General features: G+C 37.8%; 1 protein-coding gene across 5 annotated transcripts in view; it reads right to left on the reverse strand.

Annotated features, from left to right (window-relative positions):
- Positions 1-289: 289 nt before the first annotated feature.
- The window catches only part of DNAJB4 (DnaJ heat shock protein family (Hsp40) member B4), a 40,409-nt gene continuing 17,200 nt past the window's right edge, over positions 290-23,498 (reverse strand). For 3 of the 5 annotated variants that reach the window (XM_074221118.1, XM_074221114.1, XM_074221115.1), the window contains 3 exons: positions 10,093-10,333; positions 3,269-3,837; positions 290-1,560 (listed from right to left, as the gene is read on the reverse strand). In XM_074221118.1, coding sequence (XP_074077219.1) covers positions 1,327-1,560; positions 3,269-3,837; positions 10,093-10,303 — 1,014 coding nt within the window. In that variant the 5' untranslated portion in view covers positions 10,304-10,333 and the 3' untranslated portion in view covers positions 290-1,326. The remainder of the gene's footprint in view (positions 1,561-3,268; positions 3,838-10,092; positions 10,334-23,498) is intronic. The other 2 variants (XM_074221116.1, XM_074221117.1) reach the window with 1 other exon arrangement.

A 23,498-nucleotide genomic window follows, 5' to 3' on the forward strand; every position in this document is an offset into this window, starting at 1 on the left:
ACTGAGGTCTAACAAAGTACTATAAATATGACATACAAAATAAATCTAGACTCAGGGATCAGATAATTTTACTGAACACATTGTTTCAAAAGATCATTCTCACTATGGTAACAAAAACAAAGAAAGTTAAAAATAAGTTTACAATTTTTAAATTAAAAACATGAGAAATTCAATACTGTACATATGGAAACAAAATATTATACATGCACACATCTATTCTATAGTAGCAACATTAGTCTAAGCAGCAGTTATGTTTTCTCCCTGTATTTTGGTTGTAACACTATAGTAGTTATTATCTGTTCCTTTTTGGGAACTTCTTAAATCGACTCCTGTAGCATGTGATTGGATACACTATGAGAATAATTACATACAGCTTGAAGAGCACATTCATTTTAAAATAAATCATTTATGCCAGTGCTTGATGAGTCGCAATTTCATAAGCCCACCATATGTATATAGGCATGTAGGCCATTACATACATGCTAGCATACATACATCTTCTACCTTCACAGATAAAAATCACACAGTTGACATTTCCTTTTCCTTTTTTTTTTTTAAAGTTTTTGCAAGGCAATGGGGTTAAGTGACTTGCTAAAGGCCACACAGCTAGGTAATTATTAAGTGTCTGAGTCCAAATTTGAACTCAGGTCCTCCTGATTCTAGGGTCGGCGTTCTACCCACTGTACCATCTAGCTGCCCCTACAGGTGACATTTTCAATAAGCCTGATATTCTGAAGATACCCAGTAGTAGTTCAGGCAACTAGGATTTTCACAGGTAAAAAAAAAGCTTGACATAAATTCACATTTTAAAAACCAAAGCAATAAAATCTATCTGCCAGGCAATTTCTCTCTCAGGGTACCAGCCCTAAAGCGCTATTACAGAAGCAGATTGAAACCAAATTTCTCCATTTGTAAATAGTTTCTTTACAATGTCCTGAAGACACACATTACATGTGGCATTTCATCTATGAACTCTGCTCTCCAGGATAGGTGGCAGCATCTCCTACTGATGATGTAAAGATATAAGAAATAAAGTACCTACATATTCCCGTACTTTATTAGCAATATGTACACTAGAGTGTCACAAAACAACTAAAGTTTCCATGTATGCAAAATTGTGAATGAAATTTCTGTTTAAGAAGAAAATAAAATACAGTAAGTGGTTTTCCTCTCCGTATTTAACTGCAAATTCCCTTTTGCCCTTTATTTGACCCTCTCTATATTCATGCATATCACTGAATCCTTTAGGCATCACCCCACTTTGTCTATGGTAGTCTATTCAGTGCCTTGCCAAAACCCTGGTGACCAAGTGAGTGCTCCATCCCCCTAGGAGGCTGGAAGATGTTTCCGAAGGATCTCTTTGGATGCTGAAGACAGGGTGTCTGGGAAGTTCACCTCAAATTCTATGAGCAGGTCGCCCCTCTGGTCAGGGTTTTTTGGAAAGGGCAGTCCATAGCCTATAATTCTTCTCCTCATTCCAGGCTTCACAACTTCATTGATTGACATTGGGATGGTTCTTCCTTCCATTGTGGGGACATTGATGGAGCAGCCACACAAGGCCTAAAAGACCAACAACAAAGTAAACTTGCCAAGAAGCGGAAGTTTGTTGCAATATCTTTTAAAGTCTCTCTCTCTCTCTCTCTCTCTCTCTCTCTCTCTCTCTCTCTCACACACACACACACACACACACACACACACACAAATGGTTGCAAAAAGATGACAGACTCAGGCAAATCTTGCAACCACTGACCAACTGTCAGAAATCATCAAACTTTTTCATCCCAAAGTCCCATCAAGGACAGGGACCAATGTATCATCGATCATCAGCCTATCCCTAGGTTATAGTATTGTGCTTCACCTGCAGTCAGTACTGAATATGATTTTTTTTTAACTGAAGGGGGAATTGGGGAAGTCTTGTCTCCATGTTTCCTTGGGATTGGGGGGATGAGCTACTCAAAAAGTTGGAAGGGAGAGAACAGCCAGATTGGTAAGGAAGGTCATACTGATCCATCCTACCCATCTCCTCTCCCTTTTGGAGTCACATTTGGCAGTTTAGGAAATGATGTCTTAGATATCCTTATTATAAGCTATATATTTTCCTTTCTATTGAATTCATTATATGAATTAAATTAAATTCAATTCAATTCAAAATGAACATTTTAGGATAAATTTAGATGCTTGACTCTGAGTTTTTTCCCATTTTTTTTCATCTAGTTTGTAGTGCTCAAAGACCAAGTCTGAGTGGCAGATATGGATATCTGAATAGACCATGGTGCCTAGGCTGGATCCAGAAAATTAATCTGTCAATAAAGACATCTTTCTAAAGTGGTGCAGGGGAATACTGAACTAGGTCTAGAAATGTCTAGGTAGAGGTCTGGTAAACAATGCACAGCTAGGCTAGGAACTGTTGAACAATGCTAACCCAAAGAACAAGGAAAGATGGGCAGGGGCAGAAGCAAATTCAAGCACATCACCAACTTGCCTGCATAAAAGACATTTATATTTATGGCCAGAAATGAGAGCCCACATAGCAGAACCCAAGGTGGTGAGCTGTCCTAGGCCACCCAAGGAGCAGCCATGGACCAGATTTCAGATTCTAGGCCTTGATGTCTTCTCCACTCCGCCATGCTGCATCACTCCTGATCTCTCTCAGAATACTCAAGCCAATTCTGGCAAGCATTTATGACAAAGCACCAAAGGAATGAGAGGGCTCAGAGCAGTGACAGCAATCTATGTCAATGGAAGGCACAACCACACAAACAAAATCACTAATTTCTTGAATTGTTTTGAGAATTTCCTACCTTAGATCCATAATTTTAACAAAGGCTTGTGTGTAAAAATTTTAATTTACAAAACAGATAAAAATTATTCCTTTAAACAGTAAGTTGCAAATCATAACTAAGAGACAATCATCAACCATCAGCAATGAAAGCTTTGGTAATTAAAATAAATAGCACCTTACATTTGTGTAGTGATTAAAAGTCATTTCAATGGCTGTACCTCTTCTGATGCCCCCAACACACCTGAGAGGTAAGAAGGTGCAAGCCAAGAAGGTGCAAGCCATGACTATGTACAAGCAGTGCTGCTGGGACAGGAAGCCAAGGGTCCACTGATGTGCCCCCACATTCACCCAACAATACTATGGAATACTCAAGAATTCCTCATGGTCAGGAAGCATGACTGACAGGGCATTTTCCACATCCATTCCTAGATTCTCACAGCACAAATTGGTTAAATGTCAACATTTTAGATCCTGCTTATCACTTACCTCCCGTAAACTGATTCGGACAGGATAGAGAATATTTGATCCATCCCTCTTAAATTGTGTATGCTCTTTATCTTTAATGACAAAAACAATATCCGCTGGAATACTATGGGGCATTTCATCTCCTTCCCTTGGAAAAGTGATTTTTGTTCCTTCTTTCCATCCTTTTTTAATTTCAATGGTGAGAATTTTGTCCTCTGTTCGAAAACTTCTCCCATCAGGATTCAACCTTTTTCGGGAAATCTTCATCCTTTTGGTACAACCACTATAGATTTCTTCAAGTGATACTTTAAGTTCATGGATAATTGGGGGATCTTGCCTGAGACGGGATGAACCCACTGTGTTCCTCTCCCTGGGAAACCCATTCATGCTGAAACCAAAGGCACTAAAAGGATCACTATCTACTTCCATTTCTTCAGCATCTCTATTATTAGGCATTCTTCTACCAAAGAAGACTTCAAAAGGACTGGAACCACCAAAAAATGCTGCAAAGGTGGCATGAGGATCACCATGAAAGGTGTACCGGTAGGTACCTCCGTGTCCATCAGTCCCACCAGCTCCTCCTTTTAAACCTAAGTGAAATGAGCAGAAATGTTAGACCCTTGTGATGCAAAATATAAATGAGTATTTTACAGTCCCATTGTTGATAACATGGAGCCTGTTTCCTTTCAGCCCACTTGAGCTGTGAACCATTCAAAAGAAGTGAGGAATAGATTTCCTTGGGGGAAGAGGAAGTAGTCCACATCCTTGATTTCTCCAGGGTGGACAGTTAAGTTGAATTCCTTGTTCCAGAAATTGATTTGCCTGGGAACACTGACAGCCAATGTGTCTCAGGGCAGGAGGGGAACCTGATGTCTTCCTACTCCAAGATTGGCCCTTACTCTGTCACTTTTAGTTTCTAGGGTAAGATTTCTAGGGTTGTTTTTCCTTGATAATGTTGTGCAATCCTAAAGAGCAAATAAAATGTGAATGAGAAAGAAAATACAATGACATGACAAACTTCCCATCTCATTGATGTTTTTTTCCCACAGAGATGACTTTTGACTTGTCACTTTAGAGGTTAGCAATTTTTCCATAAGCAAATTAATATTCAGAAACCAAGTTGCCTGTTGCCTCTTTTGGATCCCCAGCATTTAGCACATGCCAGGTACTTAGCAGACCATAGGTACTTAATAAAAACACCCTAAAAGTTCATTTGACTAGATCAGACACACATGCTAAAAGCTCCAATAGACTAATTCAACCTAAAAATGGAATTCTTTGCTTCAGACTATAGAAGAAATCACAAAAGATGCATAATCATTCCAATAAATAAAAATGTCACTAGGAAAATTCAGCTTTCCTCTCCAAGATCCCTCCTCCCCTCACCCCCAAAGCTTTCTCTTCCATACAAGTGTCTTCTCCCCATCATCTTAAATTTGACCACTTGAGAAGGGGTATCTTCTGCCCATCTCTTTCACTTGTAGTGGTCAAGGCAAGTTATGGCAACAACTCTATCAATCATAGGGAGATAGGCTAATGGAAAAGTGTTCAAGAGTTACAAATCAATACTGTCTCATTGAAACCTATAAACTCACCCACCAATCTAGCCCAAGGATTCTGAACCTAGGGTCCATCAATTTTTTTAAAAAGTCTTGATAAATATATTTTGATATAATTGGTTTCCTTGATAATCCTCTGTATTTTATTTTATGCATTTAAAAAACATAGGTTCCAAAATCTTCCCCAGACTGCCACCAAATGGGTAAAGAACCTCTGATCTAGGCCAATACTTTACTAAGAACTGAACCACTCCATACTTCTCCATGGTTTCCTCGAAAAGTGGTTCCCTTCACCTCTGGACCCACTCCTGAGACAAGAGACATGGACACACTTTTCACAAAGACTCTAGAGACAAGGAACTCAGCTATTGGGGGCAGCTCTAAATGTGAAGGAATTTTTCTTTTGTCCTGAGCTAAAAATCTATCTCCCTGTAGCTTCCTTCCATTGGTTCCAGTTCTGTTTGTAATTGGAATCAAATCTTATTTTGAATCATCTCACTTTCTCATTTCTGAGATCTAAAAATATTGTGCTATTTTCCCTGGTAGGCAACACAAAGGTTATTGTTCCCATTTCATATAACCATATGTATGGCTCCCATCTCCTTTCTTCTTCAGGCAGAAAACAAAGACACTAAGACAAGAAAATCTCCATCTACTTCCATTTCCCCAGTATCTCTCCCCAAAAAACGGTTCATTTTCATTGGGATTCCTAGAACACCAAGAAGCCCTGGACAGTGGTACTCCTGTGGCTTGTGGGCCCACCATTCCATCAGGGGTCATTCTAGTTCTTTCTAAAGCCATGGCATAGACAGTGCAGAGAAAGACCTTCCAGAACTGTCCCCTGGGGTCCTCGGAATGAGCACCTGCTAATGCTGGCACTGGTGATTTTCTTAATGAAAAAGGGATCTTGCAGGCAGGCAGAGAATCCTCTATCACCTGTGGTACCTCCAGGAAATCCCTGAGGCTCTTTGGAATCCATTTCTTCATTTATCAAATGTTGGGGAGTTCCCCCCGCCCCAAGGACAGGAGTCAAGAAGGTAAAGTGCTCCAAGTCATTTTGAGAAGGAAGATGTTGCTATGAACACAGAGTCATCAGAGAAGGTGTTATGGAAAAGGGAAGAGCAGATTGTCCAAGGAAGAAGGAAAGAACACACTTAGGGCCTACACAGCAACTAACTGCAAACATAAATGCATGGAAGAGATAAGGTAAAAATTTGTATTGAAGCCTTGAGGCAATCAAGCCCAACTGGGTTTGTGAGTTAAAAAAAAAAAAGGTCCTAGTTGAAGGCTATGTATGAGCAAAGAAACTGTGGAAACCCTATTAAAGATGGATTGGGGAGGCATAAAGGCATACCCCAACAGGTTGGCCAGAGTATTGGGGATGGACATGACCAAAAATTAAGGAGTTTGTAACTTACTTGAGAGTCAGTCAGAAGTCAGACTGATGATAAAAGGGGACACTCAGGATAGCCAATTTGGAAGCTGGGTGGAGGATGCACTTGAAGGGAAATGTGCAGGTAGAAGGTGCTGAGGGCAGCATGAGTCAAGGCTTAGGGACAATGAGGGACAAGTCCAAGTCAATGCCAAGGCTAAAAAAAGATTCTTGAAAAGATTATGGTGCTGTCAACAGGCAAAAAGAAATAGGATGAGTCCTGCTGGAAACATGTGGTATTTGAGATAACTAGGGTAAGAATGGGAAAAGAGTGAATATAATATTGATTTTCTACATTAGTTTTGAAGAAAAGAGCTCGGATAGGCTGAGGGAATGAAAGGGTTGAGTCAAGATTTTTTTCTGAATTTTTGTTAGGGGGAGAAAAGAAAACAGTGAAGGGTTGAACAAGATTACGGGCAATGAAAAGGAGCCAGAAGATAAATGATGGGGTAGTTTTGTATGAAATGGAAGTAAACCAGATATAGAAAAATCTTAATTGGCCAAAAGGATAAAGTAGGGGTAAGAGGGTATAGATTAATTTCCTTTAAATAGAAAGCTCTATTTGGCAATTTGAAGTTATTTGATCTGATATATAACTTTACTGATAAGGGCAGCTAGGTGGCTCAGTGTTTAGAGCACTGGCCCTGCAGTCACGAGTCCCTGAGTTCAAATCCGGCCTCAGACACTTGATAATTTCCTAGCTGTGTGGCCTTGGGCAAGCCACTTAAACCCCATTGCCTTGCAAAAACCTAAAAACAAAAGATGTATATATAACTTTACTGATAAAGATTTATTTGGCAAAATGAGGTAAAGATATATTAATATATAGAAAAGAAGGAAATAGGAAAGAACAGCATGCCTGAGCAAAAAGCAGGCAATGGCAATTCTACTAATCAGCATCTAAATAAAATTCAGCAAGCTATTTTTATTTTTTAAATAAAGCCATTTTATTAAGAAAAACAAACACTAAAAAAATTCTTGTGAAGTTTTTTCCATAGATCATTTCTGATCATTTGTCTATCTTCAGAACACTGAAGAGAAACTTAAGCTTCCTTCTCAGGATATTATCACTCTTCTTCAAAGGTCTCCTTAGAACAATTATATCAAAATTTTTTTATTGTACAAAATTTTAATTGTTGTTAAACTCTGAAGAAAAATCTCTAAGGTTCAGAATTATTAACACATCATAGATTTTTTTTTTTAGACTTTTCAAGGCAATGGGGTTAAAGTGGCTTGCCCAAGGCCACACAGCTAGGTAATTATCAAGTGTCTGAAGTCGGATTTGAACTCAGGTACTCCTTGACTCCAAGGCCGATGCTCTATCCACTGCGCCACCACATCATAGATTTTTAAAAAGTTCTCTTTGGAACTTGTATACAACATTACATGTAGTAACACCTATATGCAAAATTGAAACAGTAATTGACCTTTTATCCTAGATGCAGTTTTAGTTTTTAAAAATTCTATCTATCCAGAATCTTTCTTGAAACTCTTGATCCCTGTAGCTCCATGCATCTTACAATCTACTTTTTAATGCAATGTCTGTCTACCTTAATCCTAGATCTTAGATATAGGCTCCAAAACTAAAGCTCTTGGCACCAAATGCTGGGGAACTTAGTAGGGATATGATTATGAGAAGATGTATTTAAATGATGAAGAGACCCAGAGACAAAACAATGATACATACATTCAATGTTAAAGCACATTAATGTTTTAAAAAAGAGATTTTTAATGTTAGGGATTAGGATTTCATTGGGATAACAGCCCTCCCAATGTTCAGGGACATTTTTTTGAATAGAGGTCTTAGGGCACAGAGAGTTTAGGTCACTTGCTCAGGACCATGGGGGCAGGATGGAGCAGAGGACTCACCCTAAGTCTTCTGCTCCCTACACCAAGGTGTCATCTCCTTGAAATGTTAAACCCAAGACAAAGATATAATTTGCTTGGTGTCCCATTATTTTCTTAAGTAAATCCTGGAGGCCTTTGAATCTTCAGTGCTAAAAACCTAAGTACCTACTAGTAGGTACTTAATAAATGCATGTTGGCTAACTATGGCTTATTTACTATGGCAAAACTTGGCAATCATTAAAATTTAGGCAAATTTATTAGATACTGAGCCCAAAGCATGCTTTTCTTCCCTTTCCCACTTCAATGATTTTAGGCTTATTAAGAGATTAGACAATCAAGGGGCAAAATTAAACTCAGCATTTTGTTAATTTATAATTTGTTTTCAAAGTTGCTTTTTGTCTTCCAAATTTTAAAGAGAAAACTTTTTGAGAAGATTTTCTTGTTAACTGAAGGGAAAGTTTGCAGGAGTCTGTTATTAATAGGTGCCCCCACAAAAAAACAATTTTTTATTAACTATAAGGATATAGATTCTCATTAGATTGATCAAATCCCCTTTTCTGACAACTTAACTGTTTTGAAAGTAATATATTTTGGTAATATTGAACTGCCAAATAGTTGTGCCTTTTCAATAATTGCTTTGCAAGAATCTGACAATGAGCTACCTCAGTGAAAAGCATAACATTTCACCAAGCTGGTTATTTGCCTTTATAGAGATTAGAAAAAAACTGCAGTTACTTGGCAAAATTCAATGGAGATAACCTCTATCAGAGCCTAGCATGAGTGCTAGCATCAGCCTCCTCTGTCCATGATGTTCCTGGGGTCTGGGGGGGGGGGGGGGGGGACTCCACAGTTCTCTTATGGCTTCCTTGATGTAAATAAAGGTGACCCCAAACAATGATTTAGGACTGATCCACAGACATGATGAAATCCTATTAATAACTGATCCCTGTTCTTATCCTTAAGTTAACAATAGAGCCTTCTCAAAAAGTTTTGTCTTCAAAATCAGAAAGATAAAGAACAACTTTGAAAAAAACTTTTAGATTGACAAAACGATGAGTTTAATTCTGCCCCTTCATTGTCTCTGACTGCTATTTAACCTCTTAATATACCTAAAATCATTGGGGCAGGAAAGGGAAGAAAAGTTCGCTTTGGGCTCAGGATTCCAATTGTGAAGAAACAGTTTTGTTTGAAATGTTCAGGGCTCTTTCATCTACAAGATTCCATGACTGACTAAGTCAAAGAGTGCTCTAACCTGGGAGCCATTTTAGGGTAAAAAATGACATTTCCGGGGCCTCATTTCTTGGCAAATGATAACTGTTTACAATGAGGCCAAAAACTTGTTCTGGTATTTTATGACATCAGGCAAATTCTTTCCTTTCCAGGCCTAAAGCCAAAAACAAGCTAGAAACTAGATGGCTGCTCTCTTGCTTCTGGGGGGCTGCCCGGTCTTATTCAGCCAACACCAAGATTGTTCTATCTATGGGAAGAAATCTTTTGTTTTTAAAAGAAAAATAAAATACATAGAACTCCCTCTAATTTGAATTGTCAAACAAGACTCAAATGAACAAAAGGCTATTTATTCATATCTCGAATAAAACAAATGCCGAAAAGAGGTTGGGCAGAACTTCTGCAAGTCAGTGCCTAGAATGGGTTTAAGTTTCTTTTCAAAAATAGATCCTAAGCCAAATCATGGAAATGTGTGGTATAAAAATGTATTCAAATGTCAAATTGAGCAAATACATTCCAATCATAGCTCTTCTCATTCTCACCACAGACAATTCAAGTACAGACAATAAACCAGGACAAAATCCGGTTATTTTCTCCCCTATCTACATGGTCTACTCCTTGTGATAGGTCCCAGAACCCGGGTGAACTAGGAGATTGGGGGGGGGGGGGGGAGGCAGACAGAAAAAGACACACACACACATACACAGATAAACATACATACATACAGACACATATACAGAGCCAGAAACACACACACAAGACACAGGCACAACACTTACCCTCCTCCCCAAACTGATCATAGATTTCTTTCTTTTTAGGATCACTCAGAACTTCATAGGCTTCGGCCACCTCTTTAAATTTTTCCTCTGCCTGAGGAGATTTGTTCTTGTCCGGATGAAATCTGAGGGCTTGTTTTCGGTAAGCTTTCTTAACTTCTTCTTCAGAAGCTCCTTTTTCAATTCCCAAAATGGAATAATAGTCTTTCCCCATTTCGATGTCTTGAAATGAACTTAGATTTCCCTTTATGTAAGAAAAAATATACAGCTGTATCTCTGATCTTAGCAACAGAAAGAGCCTATGAAAAATAAACCTTGTTGAACATTGAAAAGCTAAGGCGAGGAGCTACCGTAGCTCAGTAGCCTAAGAAGGGAGCTGCCTCCTCCCTATTTCATTCCCTCTCGTCCTGCTCATTTGGAGATAAATAGAGCCAGCCTCTCTCCTGGTCCTCCCATTTTATACTACGTGTCTCTGCACCTTCTAGAACAGCAAATGCTACAGCACGTCACTTCCCAGGCTGCCTCCGGCCAAAGTCCTGAGCTATGTTTTCCTCTCCTTCATAATTAACTATTCACCTTCCTTCTAGCTTTACTACCTCCAATCTCCCTCTCCCTCTCCCTCTCTCCTCTCTCTCTCCTCTCTCTCTCTCTCTCTCTCTCTCTCTCTCTCTCTCTCTCTCTCTCTCTCTCTCTCTCTCTCTCTCTCTCTCTCTCTCTCTCTCTCTCTCTCTCAATCTCTCCCTCCCTTCTTCCCTCTCTCAAAGCTCCAAATGTCTGGGAAACGATGTAACAACAGCTTGATTATTTCTATCTATCCAGATCAGAAAAGAGTATCATAAGGAGTATCACAAATGAGTCATTAAGTATCCTACAGAAAACAAGACCAAAGAGCTGTCCAACATTGCAGTCTCCTCACACTTTTCAGAAAGGTACCTATTTCAAGTTAGTTTTTGAAGAGTTTAATCTTATAACCATCTTATTTTATGCATGGTTTCTTCAATTTTTTTAAGATATCACTGTGTTCTATGACCCTAATAAACAATTTTCTTCTTTACTTTTTAAAAACGGCAAGCTAACAATGGGTAGGAAAATTAACCCGTGATAAATGCCAAAAGCCACCACTTTTCCTGGAAGTGTCAGGAAGCCACTTCAATACTTATACCAGGATAGCTCTTGTGCTATATAGCAGGCTAAATCACATATGGGGATTCATTCAGCTAATTAAATGTTTGACTCAGACAACTATAAAATCACATATCAAGTGACCATACTACTGTTATAGGACCTGAAAGGTGATCTCAATCCAACTCCTTATTTCACATTGAAGGAAACTGAGGGCAAAGAAGAGGAGGGCAGGCAGCTGATCTCAAGTCACACTCTCTCAGTGTCTCACTAATGCGGACTGAGGGAGGCTTATTCGTAGTATACCTCATGATGTGTTCAGTAATAATTTGGGGTCTTTCAAAGAGTTGCTCTCATTTTGAAAGGGTTTTAAGAGGAAATAGCAAATGTTAGAATGTATCACACAATGCTAGGCTGGGACTCCAGAAGATCTGGGTTTGAATCCTACCAGGGGGAACTAGGAAAAATTATCTCTAACTACTGTGGGTTTCATCTGGAGAATGAGAGCTGGATTCAATAACCTCTCATGTCTATCTGACCCTGTGAATGGTAATGGAGGTACTAAGGAGCCACTCTTCCTACAGGGTCTTCATCTCTACCTCCTTTGGCACCTGTGGCCCCAGATTATTCAAAACCTTTCTCCCTCAGAGATTAAAAAAAATTGAACATTTAAAAAACTACCCTAAATAACTGAATAGATACTCAAGGGTATTTTGGACAAAGTTGGGAGCCTTTGGTTCAATTCTCCCATCAGACATTCCATAGTTAAATATACATAAGCCAGTTACCACCTCTCTGGGGCTGCATTTTTTAATCTTTAAAACGACAATAGTAATAGTTGTTGTACTTCCCTTTCAGGGAGGCTGTAACATTTCAATTAGACCCTGTAGGTCAAGCTCAAGACACACTGTAAAGCACCATTCAAAGGTGACCCCAGTACTTTTAGCTATCTTTAGAGTCTCACCTCAGAAGCCAAAAAAGCTAAGGTCAGAGGCACAGACAAAGGTTCTCAAAGTTTAGGGCTTTTTTAAAATCATTTAATAATGGCACAGCCTGATGTTTTATTAGATGATAAAAGTAACCCTAAAGGCTACCTTTCTCACTAAAATTATTCTAAAATGCCCAACACCAAGATTCGAGGACAGGAATCAAAAAACTGAAGCAATGGGCAATAATACACGAAAATCATCCTAGGATGAGAATGAATTTTCTCAGAAAATACTGAGTTTCTTTAAAAATGGAAACTGTCTCCTTTGAATCTTCATCAAGAGATATTGAACATTAAAACCTATGATGAAAAATTATGTATCATATACTGGAAGACAAAGGACCTTGGATTACAACCAAGAAATGTTGTGTGATAATGGAAAAAATGCAGATTATCATCAGAACAAATCATTTTCAAGTGATCAAAAATATTATTATGTCAAAATATTGCTATACACAATTGCTATACACAATGAAGGGTTAAAAATTATGGTTGCTACTAAGATTTGTTATCAACACATTGATGGAAATACAACTATCCAGTCTGCTGTACAAATCAAGATGTGCCAGAGCAAGGTAGGCAGGAAAGGATGGGGCAGCATAAACCATATGACTGTCCCTGATCCAAGTTGACTCAAGAAAACATAATTCTCTGACATATAAAATAATTCACCTGGAATCAAAGCCCAAATTAATCAATCTGATAAAATGCCAGACTAATTGCTGTTTTGATTGGTTTTAATTGAAATGTTTCTTTAAAATTATAAAGACAAATTAAATTACAAATCAGAAACAACCAATTTCCTGATTTTTGTTATCTGATAAAACTTAGTACATGTTCTCCATAATTCAGAGACAGACCCAGGTCAACTTTATGGAAGTGATGTATTCCAATTTTGTAATTATACAGAAATTTAATGATGTGATTATTTATCAAAGTTCTATTTGTTACTGCAAAATGAGCCATCTGCAAATCAGCAAATTTCCTCTTTTACCATTCACAATTCCCCAATTCTATTTCAGGTTGTCTTCACATTTTGCATGTACAATTGAAATAACTACCTAATCTATTAGGAAAGTAATACAAGGCAGTTAGGTGGCTCAGTGGATAGGGAAGTGGGCCTGCAAACAGGAAGATCTGAGTTCAAATTTGACCTCAGACACATAATAGCTATGTGATCCTAGGTAAGTCATTTCATCTCTTATTTCCTCAACTCAAAAAAATAGAGATAAAACAGCAAACTCTCTCTCAGGGTTGTTATGAGGTTCAATGAGATAACAATTGTAAAGTGCTTAGCTCAGTATCTGGAACATAGCAAACTCAATAATAAATGTTTATGTTTATTGCTATTATTATCATCATTACTACTACTTCAACCTGAGAGGGTTGTGGTGAGGATAAGCTACTTCTGTCTTTGGTTTTTCCCCCCTAATCAGCAACCAGATTAGTATTCCTAATAAAGTTTCCCATTGGCTCCCAAATAAAAATCCAAATTCTTTCCCTCAAGAATTCTCAGATCACTTCAATCTGACTTCCAATGTCCTTTCCAGTTTTCTTTGCTCCTACACTTCTAGTTTCTGACCTCTGGGCCTTTGTTCGCATCATTGTTCTTCTCAAGTTCTACCACCCCAGTTTCTTTCTTGCTTCAAGGTGTAGTTCAGATAACAATTTCCCAACCTCTTGCTGAAATACATTCTATATTATATTATGGGTCTTATTTCCCCTTAGAATTTCAAGTCCTTTAGGACTGGAGACAGATGTGGCTTAATCATGTATCTACCTCAATGCTTAGGAAAAGAGGGAAGATTTAATATCTATATTAGGAAGTTAGCCTTCAGAATAAAAGATAAATTTAGATTACACAGTTGATTCATCCTAGAAATTTCCTTCAATAATAAACATTGAGAAACTAACAATATAAGTCTCTATATTTTTAAGTTTAAACTATTTTTTACTTCTTCCCTTTGTTGTTGTAGTGTATGTGTGTTTGTAGTCCTTGTGTGTGTATGTGTTTGTGTATGTGTATGTATTTTCTGCTCTTGCTTACTTAATTCTACATTGGTTGGTAAATTTAAAAGTTCTCTAAATTCCTCAGTCATAATTTCTCGTGGCACATCAATATTCAATTAAATCCATGTCATACAGTTTGCTTGGCCATTACTCAATGGCCCGTCTGGTGTATATGGGACCTTTCTGTCATTGATTTCCTTGGGCTATACTCCCAATAAGGAGATCTCTGGATCACAACACATGTATTGTGTTTTGCAGGCATCAAAGCATTATATAAATAATAGCTGTTATGTTTTGGCATGATTTAAATTTTCATTTTAAAAGAAGGAAAAAACATAGTACAGGTAAGCTACTGTTACTACCTCAAAGAAATTTCAAAAATAATTCACTAGGAACAAAAGTTAGTAAAATAGCAATCAATTTCTGAGGATGGAGTTATAAAAGAGGTCAGAGTTCTTGGGCAGAAAATAATGATAAAATTCAACAGAAATATAAGTTTTTAAAAAATTCAATTTTCAAGTATAGGGTGGGGGAAGTGTGACTGGAAAGCAATTTTGTTCAAAAAAGATCTGAGGATCTTAGTGACCTGAAACTTGCCTAGAGGTCCTAAGTGATGGGTCAGTAAAAGAAATTGATGTCTTAGACTTCACTGACAAGAGGTCACAAGTTGGTCCTTCTGGAATCTGTCCTGGTTAAACAAAGTCTCTGGGCACTCTTTGTAGTTTATAGAGGTCTCTGATAAAACTGATAAACTGATAAAATTATCCAGAGTCTGGGATACAGGTGATGAGGACCTGGGAACCTAGACTGGGAGTCCAAGAGAAGCTCCAAGGAAATAGAGGACAGTTGGACCTGTCCAAAAGCAGAATGGGCTGCCTTGATTTGGCAGGGAGACTAAAGGACCCCTTGCTTGTCAAGGATCTTATGGTGGGGTGAGATCTGTTCCAAGTTTGAAATTGGGTGATTCTGTACTTGCCCAGAGTCTCCCCATATCTGTGCTTTCCTCCTTCAAGATTCCTTTTTCTTATGGACCTCATCATCACATCTTTAATTAGGATAACTGAACTGGTGTCCCTGGAGAACAGTTCATTGTTTACACAGGTCAAATAAAAAAGGGAATGAAATCCAGATCACACATAGCAGTTTGTAAACATATGTAAACTGTGACCCCACTTCCAGAACTAGTCAAAGGAACCATCACACACGCAAGAGGCCAACAATAAAGAAAATTCAGCTTGACATTTCCTAACCCAAAAATGAACTCCCTGATCATAGCTAGTACAAGATGAACACAATTTAAGACTATTGCTATCTTGAACCCATGGTCCACAGACAAAGCCTATCACATCATTATATAACAAAGTCTATTTTGTCAGAAGAGTGTAGAGAAGGAAAATGACAGAACTCCTGACTGAACATGGGCTGGATCACTGCCAAATTACTTGTTTATTTGAACTAAAACATAATTTATTCTGATGGCAACTTGCTTATCACTAATATAAAGACATTAAATTGTTAATCTTGAGAAATAACTTTTTTTCAATTCTTTGTGCAATCTGATTAATATTTTAAGAGGTTACAAAAGTTTATGTTACATAGGGAAAAAACTGCTTTAATGTTGAGTCTAATGATACAACTTTATGTGACTAATCAGTAAGTACAATGTCCATATCTAACTACTCAATAAGTTTGAATTCATCAACTAATCAAGGTTCCTATATGAAAAACGTTCAATTATAAGATGGTTGGATGGAGCCCTTCCAAAGGGGGTCACAGAGAGAGTCCATATACCCTCTTAGCCTTGGGGTCTCTTGTTCAGGTGTTCTTCTTCACTTGGGCATTGAGGTGGGCATTATATTTCAGTGGTTGCCAGGAATGCAATTCTATGGCACTTTCAGAGGGTAATTTTAACTATTTTATTCTTGTACATATTCTTCCTGTGAAAAGTATTTTATTCATTTGTTTCATTAGGAATTATCAATAAGACCAGATTTCAAGGAAATCTGAGGAAAAATAGGTTGACATTTTCATTTTTATGCTGTTCTTAGCCTTTGACACAATGCCTGGATCCAACATTTATTAAGCATGGACTACATGCAAGGCACTTTATGCAAAGACAAATGAAAATTTTCCTGCCCTCCAGGAGTTTCTCTTTTTCTGGAGGGGTGGACCAAAGAAGGGGCAGTTGGGGGGTGGGGGTACATGGGGAGGGGGAGGTCTCTGAGCCTGGCTCCTGTATGGGGGACTCCAGCTCTGAGGGACTCCTGGTGCCAAGACAAGATGGTGAGCTGCCAGGGAGGCACAATAAACAGCCCAAGCTCTGAGGCCAGAGTGACCAGAAGCAGAGTACAAGGGAGGATCCAGATCACAAAGAAGCTAGGAAGCCATGAAAGCTGGCTAAGGGAAGAGAAGAAAGATGTAATCAGTTCTTTTTCAGGAACATTAATTTAGCAAGTACATGAAATAAGGACAGTAGCAAGAGAAAGATGGACCAGTCAGTCAGCCAGCAATCATTTATGAGATGCTTACTATGTAGATACCAGGCAATGAGAAAGCTGTTTTAGGACTTGGCCACTTGGGGGGGGCAAAGAGAATAAAATAATCCAGTCTGGCCCCATGGCAGGATGAGAAAAAGGGAAATCCAAAGGACACATAGATTTGGGACCAGAGACAAGAAGCACATCCACCAGGGAAATTTTCCAACCAACCATTGGTGATTCAAGACTCAAGACCCCAAGAGATGAGAAAGCCCCTACCTGGACAGTGTCAAACTCATGGGAGCTGAGGAGCTGTGAAGAAATTTTCAAGAGAAAAGAGTTACTACAGAAAATTGAAATATAATTCAAATGATTTAGTAAAACACTTATCTAGCTTAAGCTGGATCTTTCCAAAACTGAGAAACATTAATATGATCCCTAGATAAGGCACAACTTGCCCAGGGTTCCACAGCTAGATTATCCTCTCTGGCAGTGACTCAGGTGGTCTAGTCGATAAGGATTTGGAGTCCAGAAGCCCCTAGTTGGAACCCTTCCTCCATCAAGTCCCCCTTTCTCTGGGAATCAGTTTCCTCACCTGTAAAGTAGAGATAAGACCTGCCTCTATCTCCCAAGGTTGTTTTAAGGGTCAAAGAAGTTACCCATGCATTGGGCAGAACTCTGGAAGGCTCCAGAAGTCTCTTCCGAGGGACAGGAGTTCTGAGAACTCTCCCATGCTGGATATCTGCTTTGGAGGATCAATCCAATGAGGACAAAGAGGGACACAACTAGCCACATGAAGGCAAAGTCTTGGGTTGAGCACAGACAGACACCTGGCATGGGCTATTCTTTTCTGCAGTGCCAGAGAGAATTAATCAGATTGGGGAAAAGGAATCACATCAGTCTTGAAAATCATAAAATAGAGGACAAAAGGAAACTGCAGCTAAGTAGAAGGATGGCCCAGAGGAGTTGGCAGGATTGGCTTTAATACGCAGTCAAAGGTGCACCAATATCATTTCATGGGATATCTGTGTTTCAGTGATAAGTATTTGCAACTCTCTCCTCAAAACCCCTAAGACTAAAGAAGTTTAGGCACTAGTTGCAGATGATATAAAGGCATCATATATGAGACCTTGAGAGATGTAACTAGAGAAACAGTTGTAACCCTCTGATCATAAATAAACATGACTGAAATGATGGAATGACAAAAAGTAGCACTATGCATTTGAGTTAACATTTTTTTTTTGAAAACTGGCCACTTCATCAGTCAAGGAAGAGGTCTAGACTAGACTTCAATTCAAAGAAGCATTTGTCACAGATGGAAAGATTCTCCAGTGATCCACCAAGTCCCATAACATACCAAGGCCTATAACTCCAAAGGGAGATCTTTAAGCATTCAGGAGAGGCTGACCTTACCAAGCAGATAAAGGGTACCCACTGTCCAGACCATGATGTATATATAGTTGGATGGACAACTCATGAAGCTCATTCACTAATATATCTATCTCTCTCTGGGACTAACACTACACCAAGGAGTAGGGCCCAGATCTGAAATGGAAGCAAGCAAAAGTGTAAAAGTGTAGTTTTTGAATGATCCCAAAACAAAGGGTTAGTATTCTTCTGGTGAACTGTATGGAGTTGGTATGGAATACACTATGGTCCCTTAAGACCTATATTGGAAGACCAATAAGCAAAGGAGACACTTGCAGTGAGCATTGAAAAAACCACATATCTAATAGAGGAGGAATTCATTTTTATGGGAGAAATAGTAGAAAAGGTATCATTAAATATATGGTTAGAAAAGACGGCTGCTGGACCAATACACTCAACTGTATTTACATTATGCCAAGAGAACGTGAAAATGGCTGATGGCCAGTTTAAGAAAGAGTTCAGACCAGAGTTACACATGGTAAGCTGCAAACTATCTCACTGGAGAGAAGACTCAACTTAGTGAAATCTCAGATTTATTTGGCACTGATATCCTGGAGGTACTCAATCAATGTTTACTAAATGAGTTGAGTTTTTGTGCTAACATTTTCAGGGGCATCTGTCTGACCTTTCATTCTAAGTAGTTCTATCTAATAAAATTCCCCAGAAATGAGAATTACCTAAACTGTCTTCATAGAAAAATTATTTTAAGTCTATTTATACTGGTAAGCTTAAAAAAAAAGATACTTAGTTTTGTCAAATGATGACAATTTGAAGAGATACTACTGCTCACAGTTCTAAAGGGAGACATAATAGCTATTTGATTTTGGGAAAGTTACTTAACTCTATTTGCCTCAAGTTTCCTTATTTGTGAAATGGTTAGGAAGAGGAAATGATAAACCACTCCTGTATCTTTGTCAAGAAAACTCTAAAAAGGGGTCACAAAAAGTCAAACATGACTGAAATGATGGAACAATAACAAAAATGAAAAAGTATCACTTTGCATTTGAGTTAACTTTTTTTGTTCAAATGCTGTCACACACACATTATTCCATTCAGCATACAACAGATAGCAACTTTATTTTGTTGGGGTTTTTTTAGATTTTTGCAAGGCAAATGGAGTTAAGTGGCTTGCCCAAGGCCACACAGCTAGGTAATTATTAAGTGTCTGAAAGTGGATTTGAACCCAGGTACTCCTGACTCCAAGGCCGGTGCTTTATCCACTACTTTATCCACTACGCCACCTAGCCACCCCAGATAGCAACTTTATTAAGCTTAGTTTAAATGTATTTGGGTAGCCTAGTTGATTAATAGAAAAATCAATACCATTCAGGAGAAGCGGGAAGATTTTGAGGCAAAAGTTTCATTCCTGGATACATTTAGGACTAACAGAAACTTTGGAAGTCACTGGATCTAACTGCCTCATTTTACAGAAGAGGAACTATATTCAGAAAAGATTAATGACTTGTCAAAAGTCAGACAAATTATTTGAGCAGCTCCAGGATATCTGTACAGTGTCTTTGACTCAAGACCAAAAAGTCACACTTGTTATTCCCAACTTGACTCTCACACTCTTATTATATCTTCTGATTCTAGCTCCTAGATTTAATTGACTTCATGTTAGAATAAAAATATTACCTATAAACATCTGTAGGGTAAAAACAATTCAATAAATGAAATGAGAGAAAAAAGAAAATTTGAAACATATAGAAAACTCATTTAAAAATATGCATTACTATATTTATATAGGAATCCAATTGCAAAGCTAAAAGCATGCTCCCATCTATGGCTAATAATCACTGTTGATTTATCAATCTTGAAAAAAAAATGACACAAGACAGAAAAGGAAAGTACAAATGATACTGCATTTAGATCAAGAGAAAACGTTTGATTACTTAAAATTTGACATCTTGGGGACCAGTCAATAAATATTTATTTAGTGCCAAAGTCACAATTAGATCATCCTGAGACAAGTTAGTTTTACTTTACTGGTGAAAGACTTATCACCATGAAATCACACGGAGGGAAATACTGTTCAAAATAGTGAAATCCCACTATTACTTTTTTCTCTATACAATGTTAAATGAAGTCATTACACAGACAGTAAAGCTACAGATTCCACCAAAAAAAGACAAGCTAGAAACAAGTTTTTAACTATAGACATCATGGAAGATCTTCAGTGAAGGCAGAAACGGGGAAATAGAGCCCAGCTAGGTGGGAGAGTAGGAAAACCAGAAGAAGGCCTTTAGCCACAGTGCAGGTCCCAGCAGTTAGATAGTAAACCAGCAAATCATGGGAACACTGGGGCAAAGACAGGACTGGATTGGGAACAAACCTCTGGGTAGGCAACCTCTGGGCTGCACAGGCAACATCTTGGTTAGCAGTAGGCCTGGGATCTCTGATCCCCAGCCCCAGAACAAAAAGCTCAGGACTCTACTCCCTAGACCCCAGGAGCAGAATTCAAACAATCAAAATGAGCAAAAAACTAAAATTGCTAATAATAGAAAGTTACTATGCAGATAGGGATGTTAAAAATGCCACCTCAGAAGAAGAAAGCAGTGACAAATTACCTACATGAGAAGTCTCGAAGGAGTCTATAAATTGAACTCAAATACAAAACCTCATAGAAGAGCTTAAAAAGAATTTAAAAAACAAAGAAGAGAGGATGAAGAAAAATAAAAAAAAAGAAATAAGAACCAACCAATTATGGAAAATTGACTAAAGAAATTAACTCCTTTTAAAGTAAAAATAACCTACTATAAAAAGAATGTAACCCTTTAATTAAAAAAACCCAACTAACTGGAAAAGGAATGCAATCATCTAAAACTCAAATCAACCAACTAAAAAAGGATTGCAACCCAGCTAAAAGTAAAATTAACCAACTGGAAAAGGAAACACAAAAGCTAACTGAAAATAATAAAATCCTAAAAATTAGAATTGGACAAATAAAAACTAATGAATCTATGAGACATCAAGATTCCATCAAAGTCAAAAAATTGAAAAAAAATTAAGGAAACATAAAGTACCTTTTAGGAAATATAAATGACCTGGAAAACAGATCCAGGAGAGATAATTTATGAGTTCTTGATCTACCAGAAAGCCTAGATCAAAAAATGAACCTAGAAAAGATCTTTCAGGAAATTCAGAGGTTAAACTGTCCAAATATAGTAGACCAAGAAGACAAAATAACCTTGAAAGAATACATATATAACACCTTCTGAAAAGAGACCTCAGTGAAAAACTCCAAGACTATCATAGCCAAATTCCAGAATCCTCAAAGGAGAAATATTGCAAGAAGCCAGAAACAAACAATTTAAATACAAAGGAAGCACAATCAGAATTAGACAAGACTTATCAGCTTCAATATTAAAGAATCAGAGGGCCTGGAATACAATATTTTGGAGGGCAAAGGGCCTTGGATTACAACCAATAATTTACTATCCTACAAAATTCAGCATATTTGGGGAAAATATATTTAATGAAATGGAGGATTTCCAAAATTTCCTGATAGAAAGACAAGAACTGAAGAATTTAATTCTCATATGCAAAACTCAAGAGATGCATAAAAAAAGAAACAGAAAGGGGGAAAAAAAACAAATGCTAAACAAATGTTAAAAAACCTATAAGAACATTACATTGTATACAATTCTACAAGGGAAGATAACACTTGTAATTCCTAAGAAATGCATTTCTTTAGAATACTTAAAGGATTGAAAACAGTTGAAGAGATTGTATTTAGAGGATATGGGTATAGTTGGTTCTTATCCTTTTATTGAAGATGACCAAAATGACTTCATATGGTTTGAGACAAATTATGGTGCATCTGAATGTGGCTGAACAGACCAATATGAGCTCAGGATGCTCTACCACAGGTCATGCACAAGTAGTCCAGGTGAAAAGCTGGGGTGTTTACTCTAAAATTAGATATCCTACAGTTCCTTTGAGTTACTTTAATTCTGCCTTGCTCATAGGCTCAACAAATTCTCTGATGAGGGCACCCTGTGCTGGGTAATCCTGTATCAGGATCTTCCATGACTTACAATCAATGCTAAAGTTCTTAAGGGAGACCTTCAGGGTATCCCAGTACTTAAAGAGTAATTAGAGGCTCTAAACATAATTAAATCAGAAGTGAATTTATTTTTAACTAGATACTTAGAAGGTGTATAGTACAATATCTACAGAGGGTGGAATTGTACTTAGAAGGGTTGGACATAAAGAAATTAGGAAGTTATTTTTCTCATAATCCAAACTTTAGTGAAAGAGAGTTTTAAGTATCATGGTTAGGGTGCTAAAGGGACAGTGGCTGTCAGGCTATGGTTGGAATAACTAAGAGATGGAGGGAGTGTACTTAGAGGGAGTGGACATGAAAGCATCACAAAGAGATATGCTTTGCTTGAAGCTTTGGCTAAAACTAGAGGAAATATGTTTTGACTCATGAGGATTTGTATACATGAAGGGTACTTGAAAAGGAGGAGAAGGTATATAAAATGATTATAATTTGATGTGATTCATTACTCTTGAGAAATCTTTTTTTTTTTGAGAAATTTATTTCTAATGAGACAGAAGAGGGGAGGGTACTTAGATACTATGAAGCAATGTTGCTTATCAACCAGTCATTCAACCTTTGATTGACTGTACTTTGAGAGTATTTTGAGTTTATTTATTAATCAATCAATCTTTGATTATACTCTGATGGACAGTACTTTGAATTTAGCAATCAATCAACTTTTGATTGAATGTACTTTTTTAAATCAGGTCAGATAAAAGGAGTATATTTTGACAAAACAATAAAGACATAAAAAGGGCAGTACTAGAAGAAGGTTGGCATTAGTGGATAAACATCACCAGGTGAAGAGGCATAAAAACCTATAATAATAGTAGGAAAGAAGGGAGAGTGTGAACACTGAATAAATCCTACTCAACAGATTTGGTCCAGAGAGGGAATAACATACATTCCCAAGTGGGTTTAAAAATCTATTCTATCCTCCAGGGAAGTAGGGGGTGGGGGGGAAGGAAAGAAAAGGGAAGAAGGGACTGATAAAAGGGAAGGCGAAGAAATAAATGAAAGTAAGCAAAGTGAAAATTTAAAAGAAAAGTTAGAGTAAAGGGAGCAAAACATTGATGAAGAGGAACAAGAGGAAATGAAGGGGGAAAAGTACAAATGGGGAAAGATAACATGTGAATGGGATGAACTCTTCCATAAAAGGGAAGCAGATAGCAGAATGGATTAAAACCATGATCCTACAATATATTGTTTACAAGAACCACATTTGAAGCAGAGAGATGTACACAACACAGGTTAAAGGTGTGGAGAACTATTGTTCTATGAGAAACCACAAATGGTTGTATTCCAAGGAAGCATGGAAAGAATTACAGGAACTAACACT

This window comes from Macrotis lagotis, chromosome 2 (genome assembly GCF_037893015.1).
Source record: "Macrotis lagotis isolate mMagLag1 chromosome 2, bilby.v1.9.chrom.fasta, whole genome shotgun sequence".
NCBI lineage: Eukaryota > Metazoa > Chordata > Mammalia > Peramelemorphia > Peramelidae > Macrotis > Macrotis lagotis.